Source organism: Dendrobates tinctorius, unplaced genomic scaffold (genome assembly GCF_039654945.1).
Source record: "Dendrobates tinctorius isolate UK_male_01 unplaced genomic scaffold, ASM3965494v1 ptg000017l, whole genome shotgun sequence".
NCBI lineage: Eukaryota > Metazoa > Chordata > Amphibia > Anura > Dendrobatidae > Dendrobates > Dendrobates tinctorius.
Window position 1 is genome coordinate 13,194,338 of NW_027361685.1, and position 21,558 is coordinate 13,215,895.

The following is a 21,558-nucleotide window of genomic DNA, read 5'->3' on the forward strand; positions in this document are numbered from 1 at the left end:
ATGACAAGAGGCAACCCATTTAAGAAGATTCAATTTTGGTTAAAATCATTCAAACATGAACATAAAAAAGTCTTCTCCCCTATGTGACGTCTCTGATGTTTATTAACAGTTGATTTCCAAGTAAAATATTTGCCACATTAAGAAAATGAAAATGGCTTCTCCTCTGTGTGACTGCTCTGATGTCTAACAAGAAGCACTTTCTGGTTAAAACATTTCCCACATTCTGAACAGGAAATAGGCTTCTCCCCTGTGTGAGTTCTCTGGTGCTTAACACAATTTTATTTATTGCTAAAACATTACCAAAATTCTGAACAAGAAAAAGGCTTCTCCCTTGTGTGAGTTCTCTTGTGGGTAACAAAATTTGATTCATCTGCAAAACATTTCCCACATTCTGAACAAGAAAAAGGCTTCTCCCCCATGTGAGTTCTCTAGTGCTTAACACAATCTGATTTATTGCTAAAACATTTCCCACATTCTGAACATGAAAAAGGCTTCTCCCCTGTGTGAGTTCTCTGGTGGGTAACAAAATTTGATTTCTGTGCAAAACATTTCCCACATTCTAAACATGAAAAAGGCTTTTCCCCTGTGTAGATTCTCTGGTGCTTAACACAATCTGATTTATTGTTAAAACATTTCCCACATTCTGAACATGAAAAAGGCTTCTCCCCTGTGTGAATTCTCTGGTGCTTAACACAATCTGATTTATTGCTAAAACATTTCCCACATTCTGAACATGAAAAAGGCTTCTCCCCTGTGTGGATTCTCTGGTGCTTAACACAATCTGATTTATTGTTAAAACATTTCCCACATTCTGAACAGGAAAAAGGCTTCTCCCCTGTGTGAGTTCTTTGGTGGATAACAAAAATTGATTTCTGTGCAAAATATTTCCCACATTCTGAAAATGGCTTCTTTGCTTTAGGAGCAGTTTGTTTTTTATTGCCTCTTTGGCGAATTTGATTTTCCTTAGTAGTCGGATCTTTGCTGTAAATGGATGATGATATATCTGGAGTAATGGCATTCGCTTCAGTTGTATCTTGTAGGATCTCAAGATCATCAGATTTAAAAATTGAAAATGTCAGCTGTCCCTCTGATCTCTTGGTACAGTTATCTGATAAGATAAAAAAAACAATTATTTTTTAATAAAATCTCCTTGAGTTTTATATTTTTGAACATTTCTACTTAAACTGTCCATAAAAATGTCAAGCTATGTAAAAAACTTTAATTATTTACCAAGACAATGACAGTTCACAGTCTAATAGAAAACCTTGTTGGATGAGCCAGTAGTGTGCGGTGTTCAACTGTTTGTTCATTCTGCCTCCCAAATATCGAATAAAAAGAAACCAATCAATGTTATGTAGGCGAAAATAATACCAATTCTCATCTCACAAAAAACAAGTCCCCACTCAGGTCCATCATCTGTCAATGGAAAAAGAGGTTCCCGCACTATTAGTGGCTCAAAGGCTGTTGAAAAGCAACAAGGTTTCTATAAAGCAATCCAGCAAAATCCGCTCTCACTTCGGAGTCTTGCAGTGTGCGCAAACAACATTTAGGATCCCTGTATTTAGCAATATTATAGTGAGAAGAATCCACTTAATATTTGGTGTGTGTCTCCTGGAGCACAATCTGGGCACTATGTGCTGGGTAATAAAATGGCAAATATGTAATTTTCACTCTCCAACATCCACTGCATGTTAATTTCCATAAAGTGGCTGTGGAGTCAAAATATTCACTGCTCTTAAGGATTATAACCCTCAGTGAATTAATTTATAAAATGGAATCACTTTATGGGGATTTCTACTATTCTGGTTTTCTGTCATTTAGTTACATTAGGGCTTCTGCATATGGTGTGTCCAATCTCATCTGGGATCTGTTCCTGCTGTCCAGTTGGAGTAATCTGCTCCCTACTCCAGCCAATTGGAAAGTACTATAGTGAGAAGAATCCACTTAATATTTGGTGTGTGTCTCCTGGCGCACAATCTGGGCACTATGTGCTGGGTAATAAAATGGCAAATGTGTAATTTTTCACTCTCCAAGATCCACTGTGTTAATTTCCAGAAAGTGGCTTTGGATTATAACTGTCAGGATCCTGTCAGCGTCCTACAACTGCAGATGATGTGATGTACCTACTGCAGGAATACTTTAGTAGAGGAAAGGAAAACGCAGGTCAGACAAGCAGATGTCATACACGAGAGGGCGGTGCGGTACCAAAGGGACGAGCAGAGAATAGTCAAGTCACAAGCCGAGAGTCATACACGAGAGAGAGGTGCGGTACAAAAGGGACAGGCAGAACTCGTAACAGGGACAGAACCGGATCAAAACCAAACAAGCAACAAGTTATCAGGCAAAAGGCATACGTACACAAGGGGTCAACTAACTCAGCAGAGGGCAGGAGTATAACTGACAACGGACCTAGGTCAAGTGAGCATTAAATAACTGCCCTCTGCCAGATAGGCAGAAACAATTAACCCCCTGTCTGACCAGGACGGGCCAAAGCGAAACCCCGTCATGGATCATGACAGTACCCTCCTCTCAATGGGGGGCCACTGGACCCCCAGGTCTCTCAGGATACTTGGCGTGAAAGGCCTGGACCAACCGATCCGCATGAACCGATTGAGCAGGAACCCACGACCGTTCTTCAGGACCATAGCCTTTCCAATGTACCAGATACTGAAGGGCATGACGGACCAACCTAGAGTCGACAATTCATTCCACCTCGCACTCAGACTGCCCGTCTACCAAAACCGGTGGCGGGGAAGCTGATGATCCCTCCCCACCGGACCTCACAGGTTTCAAAAGGGCCCTATGGAAAACATTGGGGATCCGTAGAGATGGCGGGAGACGCAACCGAAAAGCCACCGGGTTAACCGCTTCTATAATTTCATAGGGACCAATAAATTTAGGTCCAAGCTTCACAGAGGGGACCTTGAGCCTTATATTATTGGTAGATAACCATACCTTATCCCAATCTGAAACACCGGTCCCACGGATCATTTTTTGTCTGCAAAAAATTTAAATTTATCCTGGGCCTTCGCAATGTTACTCTGGACCTCCCGCCATACCTCCCCCAACCGCTGGATAGTCTCATCCGCCCCAGGACACCCAGAGTTCAAACGGGAAAATTCTCCAAAATGTGGATGAAACCCATAATTGCAGAAAAAGGGAGATGTACCCGTAGACTGGCTAATGCGGTTGTTAAACGCAAACTCGGCCAACGGTAACACAGAACACCAATCATTCTGTCAGGCTGAGGTCAAGCAACGCAGAATTTGCTCCAGAGACTGATTGGTCCTCTCGGTCTGCCCATTAGTCTCTGGATGATAAGCGGATGAAAAGGACAGACTAATACCCAACCTCTTACAAAAAGCCCTCCAAAATCAGGAAACAAATTGCACTCCTCTATCAGACACCACATTCAAGGGTACACCATGCAACCGCACCACATGCTCAACAAACAATCTGGACAATGTTTCCGCATTAGGTAGAGCTGCCAAAGGTACAAAATGTGCCTGCTTACTAAACCTGTCCACCACAACCCAAGCGACGGCATTACCCTTGGAGGGGGGAAGGTTGGTGATGAAATCCATGGACAAATGCGTCCATGGTCTCTCAGGAATTGGCAGTGGTACCAATTCCCCGGCCGGCCGGTTATGGGTGGTTTTTGCACGGGCACAAACATCACATGCAGACACATATTCCCCAGCATCAGAGGCTAAAGAAGACCACCAAAATACTCTAGCAATGGCCTTCTGGGTAGCCAAGATCCCTGGATGTCCACCCAGAACTGAGTCATGGAACTCCCGGAGGACCTTGAGACAAAACCGAGCTGGCACAAAAAGTTTATCCACCGGCTTAGCCGGAGGTGCAAGAGACTGGACTTCCCAAATCTCCTGTTCCAACATATTAGAGACACCTGCCACCACCACCCCAGGCTGAAGAATGGAGGATGGAGGTTCGGGGGGGACACCGGATCTAGACTGCGTGACAAGGCATCAGCTCTGACATTTTTGGATCCTGGCTGAAAAGTGATCGAGAAGTTGAATCGGGAAAAAAAAGTGACCATCTAGCCTGTCTGGGAGTCAACCTTTTAGCTGACTCAATGTAAGCTAGGATTTTGTGATCTGTAATTACAGTTATAGGATGGACAGCCCCCTCCAAAAAATGCCTCTATTCTTCAAAAGGTCAACTTTACGACCAGAAGTTCTCGATTCCCAACATCATAGTTCCTCTCTGCGGGGGAGAATTTCTTCAAGAAAAAGGCGCAAGTTCTCAAATTGGTCAAAGTGGCGGGTCCCTGGGACAATACCGCCCCCACCCCCACCTCTGAGGCATCTACCTCAACAATAAATGGTTCAGATGGGTCCGGTTGAATAAGAACCGGAGCAGACATGAAACATTTTTTCAAAAACTGCGGCTGACCAATTCTTGATATCGGCCCCCTTTTGAGTCATGTCTGTGAGGGGTTTAACCACCTGTGAAAACCCCCTTATAAACTTGTGATAATAATTGGCGAATCCTAGGAAATGCTGCAGAGCCTTCAAATCACAAGGTTGAACCCACTCGACAATGGCCTGCACCTTATTAGGATCCATGCGAAACCCTTCAGCAGACACAATGAACCCCAGAAAAGACAGCTCCTGAACAAACAATAAACATTTCTCCAGTTTAGCAAAGAGACAGTTCTCCTGAAGTCTTTGGAGAACTGCCTGAACATGACCAATGTGAGCCTGTTTATCAGGAGAGTAGATCAATATGTCATCCAAATACACCACCATAAACCATCCAATAAAATCAGAGAACACATGATTTATGAAATTTTGGAAGACCGCTGGAGCATTGGTCAGACCGAAAGGCATGACCAAATTTTCAAACAACACTTCAGTAGTGAGAAAAGCAGTTTTACACTCATCTCCATCTCGGACTCGGATAAGGTTATACACTCCCCGCAGATCTAATTTCGAAAACCACTTAGCTCCGGACAACTGGTTGCATAAATTAGGAATAAGTGGGAGGTATACGTTTTTCTCACATTTATCTTATTTAACTCCCAGAAATCGAGGCATGGGCGTAAACCACCGTCTTTTTTCTTTACAAAAAAGAACCCCGCTGCCACGGGAGAAACAGAAAGACGAATGTGTCCCTTACGGAGACTCTCGGAAATGTATTCCTTCATCACAGCCCATTCTGGACCCGAAAGGTTATACAAGCGGGCCTTGGGCAATTTAGCACCTGGAACCAGGTCAATGGCACAATCAAAAGGGCGGTGTGGTCGTAAAACCTCAGCCTCTTTTTCGGAGAAAACATCCGTATAGTCTTTTAGGCACTCCGGAATACCTTCCAGACCCACGGACGACACAAGACACAGTAACCAGACATTTTTCAGAACAATAGGGACCCCATTTAACAATGTCCCGAGATTCCCAATTAATCACAGGATTATGTAATTGTAACCAGGGGAACCCCAACACCAGTCCAGCAGGCAGGTTGTCCATAACAAAACATGAAATATGTTCCTGGTGTAAGGAACTCACTTTAAGGAGAAACTCTTCTGTACGAAATATGACATCATTTTTAGCCAGTGGTGTTTTGTTAATGGCAACAACGTGGATAGGAGTCTCCAGCCTAACTGTCCCTAACTTACACCTGGACATCAAGTCAGAGTCAATAAAGTTCGACGACGATCCGCAATCCACGAAAGCAGAAGTGGGTGTGGAGACACTCCCACAACAAAGTTCCACTTGCAATAACATTTTTGAAAATGGAGAAAAAGATACCTGAGAGCCTGAGTGACCTCCACGACAATCACCCGGGCTCAGTCACTTGCAGGTTGGTGGACAAGAAGGGCAATCCTTTTTCCAATGTCCGGAATCCCACAGAAAAAAAAGCACTTTCCCAAGTGCCGTTGTCTCTTTCCTTTCTCCTTGAAGTCGATGGTTCCCATCTCCATGGTTTCCAATGTAAGACTGGCTCCCCTTCCTTGAGAAAATAATGGGGTTTGAACCTGCATCATTCCCCTGGCCCGTAGCCTGCGATCCATTCAGGCGGCTTGTGTCATAGCCTCCTCCAGGGAATCAGGCGGAGGGTGGAGAGCCAAGGCATCTTTCAGATGTTCAGACAGGCCTCTATGGAACAAACCCTGGAGGGCGGCATCATTCCAGCAGACCTCAGCAGCCCAGCGTCTGAACTCTGAGCAGAACCACTTGGCTGAGTGCTTCCCCTGACACACGCTCATCACCCTGTCCTCAGCCATACGCATCCGATCAGGCTCATCATAAATATGCCCCAAGGCCTCAAAAAATTCATCCACAGTCATACACTCAGGGGCAGTGGTAGGAAGGGAGAAAGCCCAAACCTGGGGAGCTCCCCTTAACAGAGACATAATGACCCCCACTCTCTGACTTTCATCCCCAGAAGAGTATGGTCTCAATGAAAAAAAAACTTACAGCCCTCCTTGAACACTTTGAATTCCCTTTTATCTCCAGAAAAAGAATCCGGTAACTTAATCGGAGATTCAGGGGAAATTACTGTAACCTCCCGAGCCCCTGATGACAAAACCCCCTGCACAGTGTCAGCGATCAGCTGCTGAGACTGAGCCAGGGCTAGTTGTTACCCCAGGAGTCTCTGAGACATCTGAGTCAGGTGCTTTAACTGCTCAAAAAGAGCATGCATAGGATCCATCACACACATAGGAGAAAGGGAGCAGAGAACAAAAATGGTAACGGTCAGTTATAATGTCAGGATCCTGTCAGCGTCGGCAACTGCCACGGCTGAGCAGGCTGACTTACCCACACTGTGGGAGAGCACGGGGACCAACACGGGAATGAAGGTTTAAACAGACAGGACCTGAGGCACGGAAAATAGTAAGGAGTACCAGGACCTACGATCATGTGACGGTAGGGTCGGGGCTTAGCGTCCTAATACTGCAGATGATGTGCTGTACCTACTGCAGGAATACTTTAGAAGAGGAAAGAAAAATGCAGGTCAGATAAGCAGAAGTCTTACACGAGAGGGTGGTGCGGTACCAAAGGGACGAGCAGAGAATAGTCAAGTCACAAGCCGAGAGTCACACATGAGAGAGAGGTGCGGTACAAAAGGGACAGAACTGGATCAAAACCAAACAAGCAACAAGTTATCAGGCACAAGGCACACGTACACAAGGGGTCAACTAACTCAGCCGAGGGCAGGAGTATAACTGACACCGGACCTAGGTCAAGTGAGCATTAAATAGCCGCCCTCTGCCAGAGAGAGGCAGAAACAATTAACCCTGTCTGACCAGGACGGGCCAAAGCGAAATCGTGTCCTGGATCATGACAATAACCCTCAGTAAATTAATTTATAAAATGGAATCACTTTATGGGGATTTCTACTATTCTGGTTTTTGGTCATTTAGTTATATTAGAGCTTCTGCATATGATGTGTCCAATCTCATCTGGGATCTGTTCCTGCTGTCCAGCTGGAGTAATCTGCTCCCTACTTCAGCCAATTGGAAAGTACCACACTCTACTAAAGCTCAAAGCACATGGCCAGAATCTGCCAAATACAGCGCTGTTCTCCTCAGGTTCAGTCCTCTGTGCTCAGCTTGTGGCTTGTGTATTTGTTTCCTGTTGTGACCGTGGCCCGTTTACTGACTACTCTTGCGTCTTCTGATTCTGTATTCTGTCCTTCTGGTTCTGACCCAGCTACGTGACTATTCTTCTTGCCATCTAACACCACAGAATAGCAGGTAACACCATGGTCCAAGCCTAGGGGTCCCTGTGTAAGTCCAGATTCATGTAATGGCGTTAAAGGGCGATGAGCAAGGCAATCCTTGGGATATGGAAAGCAGAGAAGATAGTGCCAAGCATGTTCATGGAGGACATCTTTTGAGCTGCCAGGTGACCATGAACAGTGCTCCCAATATATTGTGTCTGTAAACTATTCCAGCTAGATCTGCATTCAAATAGCTAAATGGCGCTCCTTCCCTTCTGAACACTGCCATGTGCCCAGACAGTAGTGTACAACCGTATATAGGGTACAGTGCGAAGCTGGAAAATAATTTGTAACATCCATTTGTTTTCTATTATCCTTTGTGAAGAATTCCAAAGTTACCACCACATAAAGTGACACACGTCAGATATTAAAAATGGGGCCTGATTAGGAACTACTGAAATGATCAACCTCAACAGTCTCCATCAGTAATAAATGAGTAACTAGTGGTGAAACCTCTCTGGTGTAATTAGAGTATGGGGCTCGGAGACTTCACAATCTATACTATCCTAAGCTCCAATATTTTCTGTCAGATGAGTTTCAAGAAGAAATATTAGGAATTTAAAGAGAACTGTGTATAAGGCCGGGTCACACGTCCTGATACTTCCAGTACCGATTTTTCTGGTCCATGTGCATAATACTTGGGCACATGTCTGACAACAGTGTGCAGCATCAGTACCACATGTACAGCCGGCAAGGAATAAGCACTACAGTAAGTGCTGTTCCCCGGTGGCAGGTGCTGAAGACGCTCTCATCATTCTCCCCTGCTCTGCCGGCGGGGGGAATGATGAGAGTTATATTAAGGTCAGAATGATGACCGCAGGTGGAGGCTTTTGGGAGTATTACTCTCATCATCCTACACCTGCTGCTAAGAACAGTGACAGCAGGAGCGGATGATGGGAGTATTCCTCACCCGCAACTTGTGCTATAACTAAAAAAATAAATGAAAAAACGGCGTGGGTCCTGCTGTATTTTCAATAACCAGTCTGACAAAACTCACAACTGGGGGCTGCAACCCTCAGCTGTCAGCTTCAGCAAGACTGGTTATCAAGAATAGAGGGGTCCCCACACTGTTTTTTTAATTATTTAAATAAATAATTTAAAACAACGGAGTGTGTGCCCCCCATTTTTGAGAACCAGCCTTGCTAAAGCTGAAAACTGGGGGCTTGTATTCTCAGACTTGTAAGGGGCCATGGATATTGACCCCCCAGTCTAAAAAAAGCAGCCTGCAGCTGCCCAGAAAAGGCACATCTATTAGATGCGCCAATTCTTGCCCTTTTCCCAGCTCTTCCCACTTGCCCTGTAGTGGTGGCAAGTGGGGTTCATATTTGTGGGGTTGATGTCACCCTTGTATTATCAGGTGACATCAAGCCCACGGCTTAGTAATGGAGAGGTGTCTATAAGACACCTATCCATTACTAATATTATAGTTATATGGTAAATAAAGACACAGCCAGAATAAAGTCTTTTATTAGAATTATAAGATTATTTAAAGATAACAGAGAATTCTCACAGTGATCTGCTGTGAAGTCACTTAGCTTGAACTGTGGTGACCTCATCACTGACTTTTTACCACGGTCCTGAGGTCACTGCGGTTCAGCCTGGCTGGAAACCTCGATGATGTCACTGCTGGTCAATGATGCTGCGCTTGCTCATTCACCAGTGGCTCTCAGCCTGGACAGTTGCATCTTGGCACCGTCCAGGTTGGAAACTAATTATCCCCCAGACATAGATTACGGCGTGGGACAGAACGACAGACAGGAATGGTATATTGGTTTTTTTTTTATTTTTAATACAGGAGAACGAGGTCTTCGGTGGAAGTAGGCGTTAGGTGAGTATAACTGTGTTTGTTATTTTTAATTAAAAAAGAAAAACCGTTTTATTTCTAATAAAAGACATTATTCTGGCTGTGTCTTTATTTACCATGTAACTATGAGGTTAGTAATGGATAGACACCTCTCCATTACTAAGCTGTGGGCTTGATGTCACCTGACAATACAAATGTGACATCAACCCCTCAAATATGAGCCCCACTTGCCACCGCTACAGGGCAAGTGGGAAGACCTGGGAAAACCATTGGAATTGGCGCATCTAATAGATGTGCCTTTTCTGGGCAGGTGAGGGCTGGTTGTTTAATCTGTATTTGTAGTTTTCAGTTAATGAGATTCTCGTGCTTCGGGGTGGGGTGTGGGAGTGGCTGTGGGCGGGGCCTTGTGTGTTGCTCTGTGTAAATAATCATCTGTATTGGCTCATGACACTGATCCTTCAGTGACCTGCCCCCTATTTTACATAAAAAATTACATCCAGAAAAATGTCACTGGCGATGGCGGCACCTGCACAGTAGCATCTATAAGTAAGAGATAGATGTTACTGGACAGGCACCGCCAGTGTCATATGCAAATTTTTTCTAAGATTCACAATAGCCATAGTATTATAGGCTGTTATGAATGCGTGACCGAGGAGGACAACAAAAAGCTAAGTCCCAGAAAACCAGAGAGGTTGGTAACTATGCAGATTGCAGATCCCTGCTCCTAACCACACAACTAGCAGTAGCAGTGGAGCGTTCCTACGATGATCTAGATGCCTCGTCACCGCCGGAGGACTACACAAGCCTAAAGCAAGAAAAGGGAAAAAATAACTGCCCCAGAGCAGACACCAAAGGAATAGACAGCCCCCACACATGTATTGACGGTGAAACAAGATGAAAACACAAACACAGGCAGGAAAATAGGCTGAGCAAACGATGGGGCCCAAACTAACTATAAAGGATATGAAAGGAAAGACACTGTCTGCAATCTGCCAAAAACCCTACAAAAATAATGTCCAACACTTCTGATAACAAAATTAACCCAGAAGTCACTAGACTTCTCCCACTATATCAGCACTCTGAAATATTCTGAGACAGAGCAAAAAGATGCCAATCTAATAAGGGACTAAAAAGCAAGTTGGCAAATACAGATAAATAGGAGTAGAAATTCAGCACAGCCCCAGCCGGGGCTGGCTGAACACACAAAAAACTGAATAGACCAACAAAATCAAGTGTGAACATTAGCAAAAACACTTAGCTTGAAAAGGCTGGAACAGAGCTGAAAACCAAAACCTGGAAAGCAGAAGCCATCACCAGCACAGACTAGGGCGTCGGCTGTCTTAAATCCAGTCTGATTCCTTAGCTCCAATTGTCATCCTCATTATCAGGTGGCAGATCTCTACTGATAAAATCAGCCTCACTACCTCCTGTTACCACCAGAGGGAGTCTGGAAGGAGAACTCACTGCTGGTGGACCAGAGAATGAACTCACAACAGTACCCCCCTTGAGGAGGGGTCACCGAACCCTCATCCACGCCACCAGGCCGATCAGGATGGGCCCGGTGAAAAGCACGAACCAATCTATTGGCATGAATATCAGAGGCAGAGACCCAAGAATTATCCTCCTGGCCATAACCCTTCCATTTGACCAAATACTGGAGTCTCCATCTAACCAAACGAGAATCCAATATTTTCTCTACCTCATATTCCATATTGCCTTTAACCAATACAGGGTCAGGAGGTGCTGCCATAGGAACCACAGGCTCAACAAACCTCTTCAACAGTGATTTATGAAATACGTTATGGATCTTGAACGTAACTGGAAGAGCCAATCGAAAAGAAACAGGATTAAGAATCTCCAAAATTTTATAAGGTCCAATAAATCTTGGCTTAAATTTTGGAGATGCAACCTTCATAGGAATATTCTTAGATGACAACCAAACCATATCACCCACTTTAAACCGGGGACCAATGGTCCTACGTCGGTTGGAAAATCGCTGGGCCTTTTCCTGAGAGAGTGACAACTTATCCACTACTTGGTCCCATATCTGCTGCATTCTCTCAACCACAGTGTCCACACCTGGGCAGGACGAAGCGTCCACTTGCCCTGAAGAGAATCGAGGATGAAACCCAAAACTACAGAAAAAGGGTGACATAAAAGTGGCAGAACTAGCTCTATTGTTCAGCGCGAATTCGGCCAAGGGCAAAAATGAAACCCAATCATCCTGATCAGCAGATATAAAACATCTTAAATAAGACTCCAAGGTCTGGTTTATTCTCTCAGTCTGCCCATTAGTCTGGGGATGAAACGCTGAGGAGAAGGATAACTGAATTCCCAGATTGGAACAAAAGGCTTTCCAGAATCTGGAAACAAACTGGGCTCCTCTGTCCGACACAATGTTCTCAGGAATCCCATGTAACCGAACCACCTGTTGTAAAAACAAGGGCACCAACTCAGCAGAAGATGGCAACTTTGGGAATGGTACAAGATGGACTATCTTCGAAAATCTATCACAAATCACCCAGATAACAGTCATTCTCTGAGAAACAGGAAGATCAGAAATAAAATCCATTGAGATAAGGGTCCATGGCCTCTTGGGCAATGGCAGGGGCATCAGCAACCCACTAGAACGAGAACAGGGTTTAGACCGAGAACAAGTCCCACAGAACTGCACAAAATTCCTGACATCACGAGATAAGGCGGGCCACCAAAAAGACCGACTCACCAAATCTCTGGTACCAAAAATACCTGGATGACCAGCTAATGCGGAGCAATGAACTTCAGACATCACTCTCTTTCTCCACTGGTCAGGAACATACAATTTTCCCATAGGGCAACGCTCAGGTTTATACTCCTGAAATTCCTCCAGGGTGTGTCTCAAATCGGGCGAAATGGCAGAAAGAACTACCCCCTCACCTAGGATGGTAGTAGGCTCAGTCACATTAAGAGAATCAGCAAAGAAACTCCTAGAAAGAGCGTCTGCCTTAACATTCTTAGTGCCCGGAAGAAAAGAGACCACAAAATTAAAACGAGTGAAAAACAAGGCCCATCTAGCCTGTCTAGGATTCAAGCGTTTGGCCGACTCCAGATAAATCAAATTCTTGTGATCGGTGAGGACCACAACTTGATGTCTAGCTCCCTCCAACCAATGTCTCCACTCCTCAAATGCCCACTTCATGGCCAAGAATTCCCGATTCCCCACGTCATAGTTGCGTTCAGATGGGGAGAACTTAGGAGAAAAGAAGGCACAAGGATTCATCTTAGAAGTCACAGGGTCTTTTGGGGACAACACAGCTCCTGAACCAATCTCAGAAGCATCTACCTCCACCTGAAATGGAAGTGAGACATGAGGTTGCCATAAAACTGGAGCTGAAGTAAATCTCCGCTTAAGCTCCTGAAATGCTGAGACAGCCTCAGGAGACCAATTCAGCACATCAGCGCCCTTCTTGGTCAGATCAGTCAGTGGTTTGACAATACCAGAAAAATTACCTATAAATTTACGATAGAAATTAGCAAAACCCAAAAACTTCTGGAGAGCCTTCAAAGAAGTAGGCTGAACCCAATCATAAATGGCCTGTACCTTGGCCGGGTCCATTTCAATAGTCGACAGAGACAAGATAAATCCCAAAAATGAAATCCTCTGTACACCAAAGAGGCATTTCGATCCCTTAACAAACAGGGAATTCTCCCTCAAAATCCGGAACACAGTCCGGACATGTTCCACATGAGAATGCCAATCACTAGAAAAGATCAATATATGATCCAGATAGATGATCAAAAACTTATCCACAAGGTCTCGGAAAATATCATTCATAAAGGACTGGAAGACAGAAGGGGCATTAGTGAGCCCAAAAGGCATCACCAGGTACTCAAAATGTCCCTCCGGAGTATTAAACGCCATCTTCCATTCATTCCTGTGCTTGATGCGAATAAGATTATACGCCCCCCTGAGGTCAAGCTTAGTAAACCAGCAGGCACTCTTAACTCTGGGGAATAAATTAGACATCAGAGGTAACGGGTACTGATATTTAACCGTCATCTTGTTAAGGGAACGATAATCAATACACGGTCTTAATGAACCATCTTTCTTGGCCACAAAAAAAAACCCAGTACTTAAAGGTGATGAGGATGGTCTAATATGACCCTTCTCCAACGACTCCTTAATATAGGATCGCATAGCATCATGTTCGGGTACTGATAAGTTGAAAAGCCGACCCTTGGGAAATTTACACCCAGGCATCAACTCAATTGCACAGTCATAACTCCTATGAGGAGGCAAAGACGCAGACTTACTCTCACTAAATACATCAGAAAAATCGGCCAGATAATCAGGAATATCATGAGACTGAGGAGAGGTGGAGAAAACAGGAGCGTCCCTAAGAACACATTGACAGCCCCAACTTACCACAGACCCAGATTTCCAATCCAAAACAGGATCATGAGTTTGCAACCAGGGAAAACCCAGAACAATAGTATCATGCAAATTATGCAGCACCAGAAATTTACAATTTTCTTGGTGGTCTGGGGCGACCCGCATTATCACCTGGGTCCAAAACTGAGGTTTATTCTCCACCAAAGGAGTAGCATCAATACCCCTCAAAGGAATAGGCGTCCGCAGAGGCGTCATGGACAAACCACAATGTTTAGCAAAGTCCAAATCCATCAGATTCAACGCTGCTCCAGAATCCACAAAAGCCTTAGTGGAAAACGTGGATAAGGAGCAGATCAGAGTAATTGCCAAAAGGAACTTAGGTTGTACACCACCCACATCAAATGTGTGTGCAAAACGTTTCTCTCATTTAGGGCAGACAGAAATAGTATGAGAGGCGTCTCCACAGAAAAAAACACAGCTTAGTACGCCTTCTAAACTCCCGATGTTGCGCCCTAGACAAAACCCCATCACATTGCATAGGTTCAGACATTTGTTCAAAAGGTGGCAGCGCCTCCCGTTTAGTTTTACGTTCACGTAAACGCTGATCAACTTGAATGGCTAATGACATAGAATTATCCAGACCAGAGGGAACAGGAAATCCCACCATAACATCTTTTACGGTCTCTGATAAACCCTTCCGAAATAGAGCTGCCAATGCACTATCATTCCATGCAGTGGGGACCACCCACTTTCTTAATTTTTGACAGTATAACTCTGCAGAATCCTGACCCTGGTTTAATGCCAACAGGGTTCTCTCAGCTTGATCAACAGCATTAGCTTCATCATACAACAACCCCAAGGCTTGAAAAAATGCATCCACATTAGTCAAAATAGGATTTTCAGGTTTCAGAGAAAAAGCCCAATCCTGGGGATCGCCGCGCAGCAAGGAGATGACAATTTTAACCTGCTGCACAGAGCTCCCCAATGAGTTAGGCTTCAAGGCTAGAAATAATTTACAATTATTCTTAAAATTCAAAAATTTAGACAGATCCCCAGAAAACACATCAGGAGTGGGGATCTTAGGTTCAGCAGCATGTGACTGAATGAGGTAAGTGGAAATTCCCTGCACTTCAGCAGCAAGTTGCTCCACACGATCAGACAATTGCTTAATCTCCATTAGGAAAAAAAAAAAAATCCTCCTACGGCCCCAAAAAAAAAGGAAAAAATATATATAAAAAAAATTCTGACACTTTTTTTTCTTTCTTTTTTTTAAACAATTTTTTCCTGCTTTTGAGTTCCTTAGAATCTGCGGTATGGCTGGTGATTCTGTTATGAATGAGTCACCGAGGAGGACAACAAAAAGCTAAGTCCCAGAAAACCAGAAAGGTTGGTAACTATGCAGATTGCAGATCCCTGATCCTAACCACACAACTAGCAGTAGCAGTGGAGCGTTCCTTCGATGATCTAGACGCCTCGTCACCGCCGGAGGACTACATAAGCCTAAAGCAAGAAAAGGGGAAAACTAACTGCCCCAGAGCAGACCCCAAAGGAATAGACAGCCCCCACACATGTATTGACGGTGAAACAAGGTGAAAACACAAACACAGGCAGGAAAATAGGCTGAGCAAACGATGGGGCCCAAACTAACTATAGAGGAAAGGAAAGGAAAGACACTGTCTGCAATCTGCCAAAAACCCTACAAAAATAATGTCCAACACTTCTGATAACAAAATTAACCCAGAAGTCACTAGACTTCTCCCACTATATCAGCACTCTGAAATATTCTGAGACAGAGAAAAAAGATGCCAATCTAATAAGGGACTAAAAAGCAAGTTGGCAAATACAGATAAATAGGAGTAGAAATTCAGCACAGCCCCAGCCGGGGCTGGCTGAACACACAAAAAACTGAATAGACCAACAAAATCAAGTGTGAACATTAGCAAAAACACTTAGCTTGAAAAGGCTGGAACAGAGCTGAAAACCAAGACCTGGAAAGCAGAAGCAATCACCAGCACAGACTAGGGCGTCGGCTGTCTTAAATCCAGTTTAAGATTCCTGAGGTCCAATCGTCATCCTCATTATCATGTGGCAGATCTCTACTGATTAAATCAGCCTCACTACCTCCTGTTACCACCAGAGGGAGTCTGGAAGGAGAACTCACTGCTGGTGGACCAGAGAATGAACTCACAACAATAGGCATTATCAACAATAATATCAACACTATTATATGCATTATGAAATAATGGGGGGCAGGTCAGTGAGGGATCAGAGACCTGTCAAAAGCCAATACAGATGAATATGTAAATCAAAAAGAAAAAAATAGAATGGCACTAAGAAACAGTCTACTTACTGGTGGAGTGGGTGGACTCTGAGTCAGCAACACTTTGCATGGTGAAAGCACGGTAGTGAAGGTGCTTGCTTGAAGAAGCACACAAGACAATCCAAAAAAATATGGAAAAAAGCAGCACACGCCGTTTACCGTATCATAAAAAACCCTTTAAAGTCCTTTATTTCAGAAAAGCATACATGGACAAGGTTTGTGAGGGCAGGATAAGTGCAGGCAAGAAACAGGACTATGGCCGTTTTGTGCTGCTTTTTTCCTTATTTTTTGGACAGATGTGATGATTACATATTCATCACATAAAGCCGCGCCCCGAAGCAGGAGAATCTCATTAACTGAAAACTACAAATAAAGATTAAACAACAACCACAAGACGGATTTCATCACCAGGTATCACTGTAATCAGTATAACGGCGCTGACCTGACAGTGTCTGTAGGTTACTGTGCACAATCCTGCTGACAGGGGCACTTTAAATTTAGATCTTAGGCATTTGGAAGAGGTGATGGAGAGATTTTTTTTTAAGACTATCAGGGAGTTACAGACTCACATTTGGCAGGAAGGCCGATCCCACCACAATCAAACTATCATACAGAATGAACAGGTTAAAAAAGACATAGAATAAAAAAATATGTTACATCCCCAACAACAACGTATGTACGAGTTGCCCTCATTTATGGTGGACCATTGGAGCTACTATGAATCCTGACCAGAAGATTAGAGAAAATAATATTGCTCCCCATTTCAGGAGAGATTGTGCAGTAATCTGAATTCCTTAGGATCAGAAACAATGTAATTTATGACGTGGAGTGACTCCATAACACCAGGGCTGGAGCCAACACATCTCCTGCAGGCGGGAATAAATGTATATTCCAGCCCTCAGCCACACACAGCTTAGAGATCTATCATGGCACAGGTGGAATGTTTGTCCTGGAGATTATCACAATCCTCCTTGAAATTACCGTATTTTTTGGACTATAAGACGCACCTAGGTTTTACAAGCAGAAATTAGGGAAAAAAAATGAAGCAAAAAATGTGGTCAATTCTGTACTTAATATCCCCTATCCTGGTATATATGGCCCCCTCATCCCCATTCTGATACCAATGGTCCCCCTCATCCCCTATCCTGGTATATATGGCCCCCTTATCCCCTATCCTGGTATACATGGATCCCTCATCCCTATCCTGGTATGCATGGCCCCCCTCATCTCCATCCTGGTATACATGGATCCCTCATCCCTATCCTGGTATACATGGCCCCCTTATCCCCTATCCTGGTATACATGGATCACTCATCCCTATCCTGGTATGCATGGATCCCTCATCTCCATCCTGGTATACATGGATCCCTCATCCCTATCCTGGTATACATGGATCCCTCATCCCTATCCTGGTATGCATGGCCTCATCCCTATCCTGGTATGCATGCCCCCTCATTCCTATCCTGACAGGAATGATCACCCTCATCCCTATCCTGGTATACATGGCCCCCTTATCCCCTATCCTGGTATACATGGATCCCTCATCCCTATCCTGGTATGCATGGATCCCTCATCTCCATCCTGGTATACATGGATCCCTCATCCCTATCCTGGTATACATGGATCCCTCATCCCTATCCTGGTATGCATGGCCTCATCCCTATCCTGGTATGCATGCCCCCTCATTCCTATCCTGACAGGAATGATCACCCTCATCCCTATCCTGGTATACATGGCCCCCTTATCCCCTATCCTGGTATACATGGATCCCTCATCCCTATCCTGGTATGCATGGATCCCTCATCTCCATCCTGGTATACATGGATCCCTCATCCCTATCCTGGTATACATGGATCCCTCATCCCTATCCTGGTATGCATGGATCCCTCATCTCCATCCTGGTATACATGGATCCCTCATCCCTATCCTGGTATGCATGGCCTCATCCCTATCCTGGTATGCATGCCCCCTCATTCCTATCCTGACAGGAATGATCACCCTCATCCCTATCCTGGTATGCAGGGCCCCATCCTCATCCTGGTATTGTGAAGTACAGTATTTAGATGTATGGGACATCTTGTTCTCAAAGACTCCATTTTTGTGTTTGCGACGCCATTTTGTTGTTCAAGAGTTAAATTTTGTAACTAGGGGAATGTTCAAGGCTGTAATGAAACCAGACTGTTCCAGCTTGCACGAGATATGAGACCCTGATGAATGTGCTATTGTTCTATTCTCTACATCATGTAACTAGGGACATATTCCGATTTTCTTGCAAAACTATTGGCTTATAAAGTAAATGTATTACGACGATGCTATTGGTAGCTGAGTATTTTGCATAATTAAGCAAAATACTATAAAAGGGTGACATAATAAATGGGTTTAGTGATCTGCCTTGATCCTCCCATACAGAGGCATATGTCTCCGTCTGGCCATTCCCAGTTGCTAGCAATGCCCCGTGGATTAATTTGGAAATCACTTGGTCCACCGTGAAGGGTTAATTTAGCCCTCCCTCTATAGCTCCCCAACAGCAGGTATGCATAGCCACATCTCATCCTAGTAAGCATGGTCCCATCCCTATCTTGGTATGCATGGTCCCATCCCTATCCTGGTATGTAGGGCCCCCATCTCTTCCTGGAATGCATAGCCGCATCTCGTCCTAGTATGCATGGTCCCATCCCTATCCTGTTATGCAGGGCCCCAGCTCATCCTGGTATGCAGGGCCCCAGCTCGTCCTGGTATGCAGGGCCCCATCCTTATAAGTAGCCCCCACCCCCATCCTGGTATGCAGGGTCCGCCATCCCTATCCTGGTATGCATGGACCCCCATCCTTATCCTGGTATGTATGGGCCATTCTCATCCTGGTATGCAGTGCCCCATCACAAAACATTAAAAAAAACAAACCATTACACTTACCTACCCGGCGCTCCCTCACAGCGTCCTGCTCCGGTGCCAGCAACTGCTATATACTTGTAAGCAGTGCTGAGAACAGTGAATATTCATGAATATTCATTTCTCTTAAGTAGCGGCACACGTGACCGCCGGTAGCAGCAGGAAGCCGGTGGCTGACACTGCGCGCTACTGAAGAGCAATGAATACTCACTGCCCTTTGTGTGCACAGTCCTGGCAGCTGTGCTCTGCTTGTGAGCAGCACATGACGTCCCTGCCATGTGCTGCTTACAAAGATATAGCAGTTGCTGGCACCGGAGCAGGACGCTGAGAGGGAGCGCAGGGTAGGTAAGTGTCATGGTTTGTTTTTTAATGTTTCCTGATGGGGCCATGCATACCAGGATGGGGATGGGGGTGTGGGCCAATTATAAGGATGGGGCCACGTATACCAGGACCGGGGTTGGGGGCTAATCATATCAAGATACTATTATTAAAGAGAAATGAATATTCATTGCCCTCCAAGCCCATGGGCGTGGAATGCAGTGAATATTCATTTCTCTTTAGCCACAGCAACAGGAGTTAGCCGCAGCCACTGGCTCCAGCCTTGTGTGACCCGCTGCTCCGCCGATGCCGTTCCCCCACCTCCCCACCACAGCCAGAGCCAGTACATCCGGACTATAAGACGCACCCCCCCATTTTACTCCACATTTTTGAAGGAAAACAGTGCGTCACATAGTCCGAAAAATAAGGTAGATTTTATACAAATTGAAAAGTCAGGATAAAGGGAAACTCTGCTGTTATTGGACAGAAATTCACACTTGGCCTCACTGCACATTTACTGTTGTCGCTCATAAAAGGGAAGTTTGGCCAGAAAGACTGGACCTGGTCTTGTAGGGACCATGAGACATTCAGCAGCACAGAAGGGAGAGAAGATTCATCCGATAAGATCTCAGGGATCTAGGAAGCCAACAGCATCATTACCCTCCGCTTTCTCTTACAGGCCCAGCATAATATTTTTCTCCAAGTGATTTTCTATCTTGTCAGCACATTCTACGTACGCTGTCATTTGGCTTTATAGTTACAGATCTGGGCAGGTAACGGTCAGCGTCTCCTAATGTGAAGTAGAGAATGCCTAATGAAATCAATTATTAAACCTTATATAAGTCAGTTCAGATATGGTGTACCAAGATGGCGTCTGTGTCTTCAGACAACACCCTGGAAGGAATCCTGGGAATGCAGAAGCTGAGATACTGGATACCATATATGGAAGTGAAGCTGAAATGGACCTATCATAGACTGACACTGGCTCCTCAGAAGATTGTGTGACACCCATTTCCTGTCTCTCTGTCATAAGAATAAACTTCAGTTGTGTGCAAGCCTTTGCTGAGAAAGGAGTAGACATCTAACTCTGTGTTCGGTGTGACTCTTTAAGCGCGCACTCGACCTATATAGGGTCAGGAACAAGCAATCATATAGATCTCGCTTTAAGGGATCACCCTCACACTAATCCCAGGGGGTAGGTGGATCCACCAGGTTGTAAGTTCTATAGAAAAGGGCTTTCAACGCCCAAAGTCATTAGAACAGTTTTGGGTGGAGGAGAATATTGTGGTCTAGAGGGAAAATGGTGATCATGGTAATACGGCCGGACTACACCACCGATAAAGCAGCCACAGCCGGTGACTGAGAGGAATATGTGACTTCTCTGCATTCAGTGGTTACTACTCACCTGGGTAGTCATATGTGGGAATCTCCTCTTTACACCACTCATCACCCCTCACATATGTCTCTGTAGTATTAATATGGGTCAGATCTTCACCCTGAAACAAATATTGTAAAAGTCACAGACAGATGGAGAAGTCCCATCTATGATCAGCTCTAATCCTGCCATCTCCACCGTTCTCATTACACAAGTATAACACATATAATACTGGTGGATAAAACAAGACTGGGCACAAGACCTTCACAGCCATCTACACTTCATAGGGGAGATCTCCTGACACCTCTCCATCTACCTGATGATCCTGAGGAGCACTGGGATCTTCTTGGTTACAGTCCTGTGGAAGAAGAGGACGGGCACATCTCTCTGGTGTTGTCCTCTTACTGGATAGATCTGGAGGAAACACATACAGGGACTGAATTCATTCTCTACATACAGATAATTATAGGCCGTGTGTATTTAGTCCTGTCTATTACCTGGAGATGTGAGGGGCTGGGGAACCTCCATTATGACGTTCTTGTACAGATCTCTGTGTCCTTCTAAATACTCCCACTCCTCCATGGAGAAATAGACAGCGACATCCTGACACCTTATAGGAACCTGACACATACAATGATACCGTCATCCCCCCGATCCCTTCATAGTGTTACTGTATAATGTCCCAGCATTCCCAGCAGTGTCACCTCTCCAGTCAGCAGCTCAGTCATCTTGTA

The 21,558-nt window shown here is 44.8% G+C and overlaps 2 protein-coding genes across 2 annotated transcripts in view; one reads left to right on the plus strand and one right to left on the minus strand.

Moving 5' to 3' along the window:
• Positions 1-21,558, plus strand: part of LOC141082292 (uncharacterized) — a 987,535-nt gene that overhangs the window by 777,023 nt on the left and 188,954 nt on the right. The gene's annotated exons all lie outside the window — the stretch shown is intronic.
• On the minus strand, positions 85-21,526 carry LOC141082353 (zinc finger protein 184-like). The gene is made up of 4 exons (XM_073566296.1): positions 21,322-21,526; positions 21,141-21,238; positions 20,855-20,945; positions 85-1,108 (listed from the first exon to the last, which is right to left on the minus strand). The coding sequence occupies exons 1-4, from the start codon at positions 21,452-21,454 to the stop codon at positions 429-431; spliced, it is 1,002 nt and encodes a 333-aa protein (XP_073422397.1). The 5' UTR covers positions 21,455-21,526; the 3' UTR covers positions 85-428.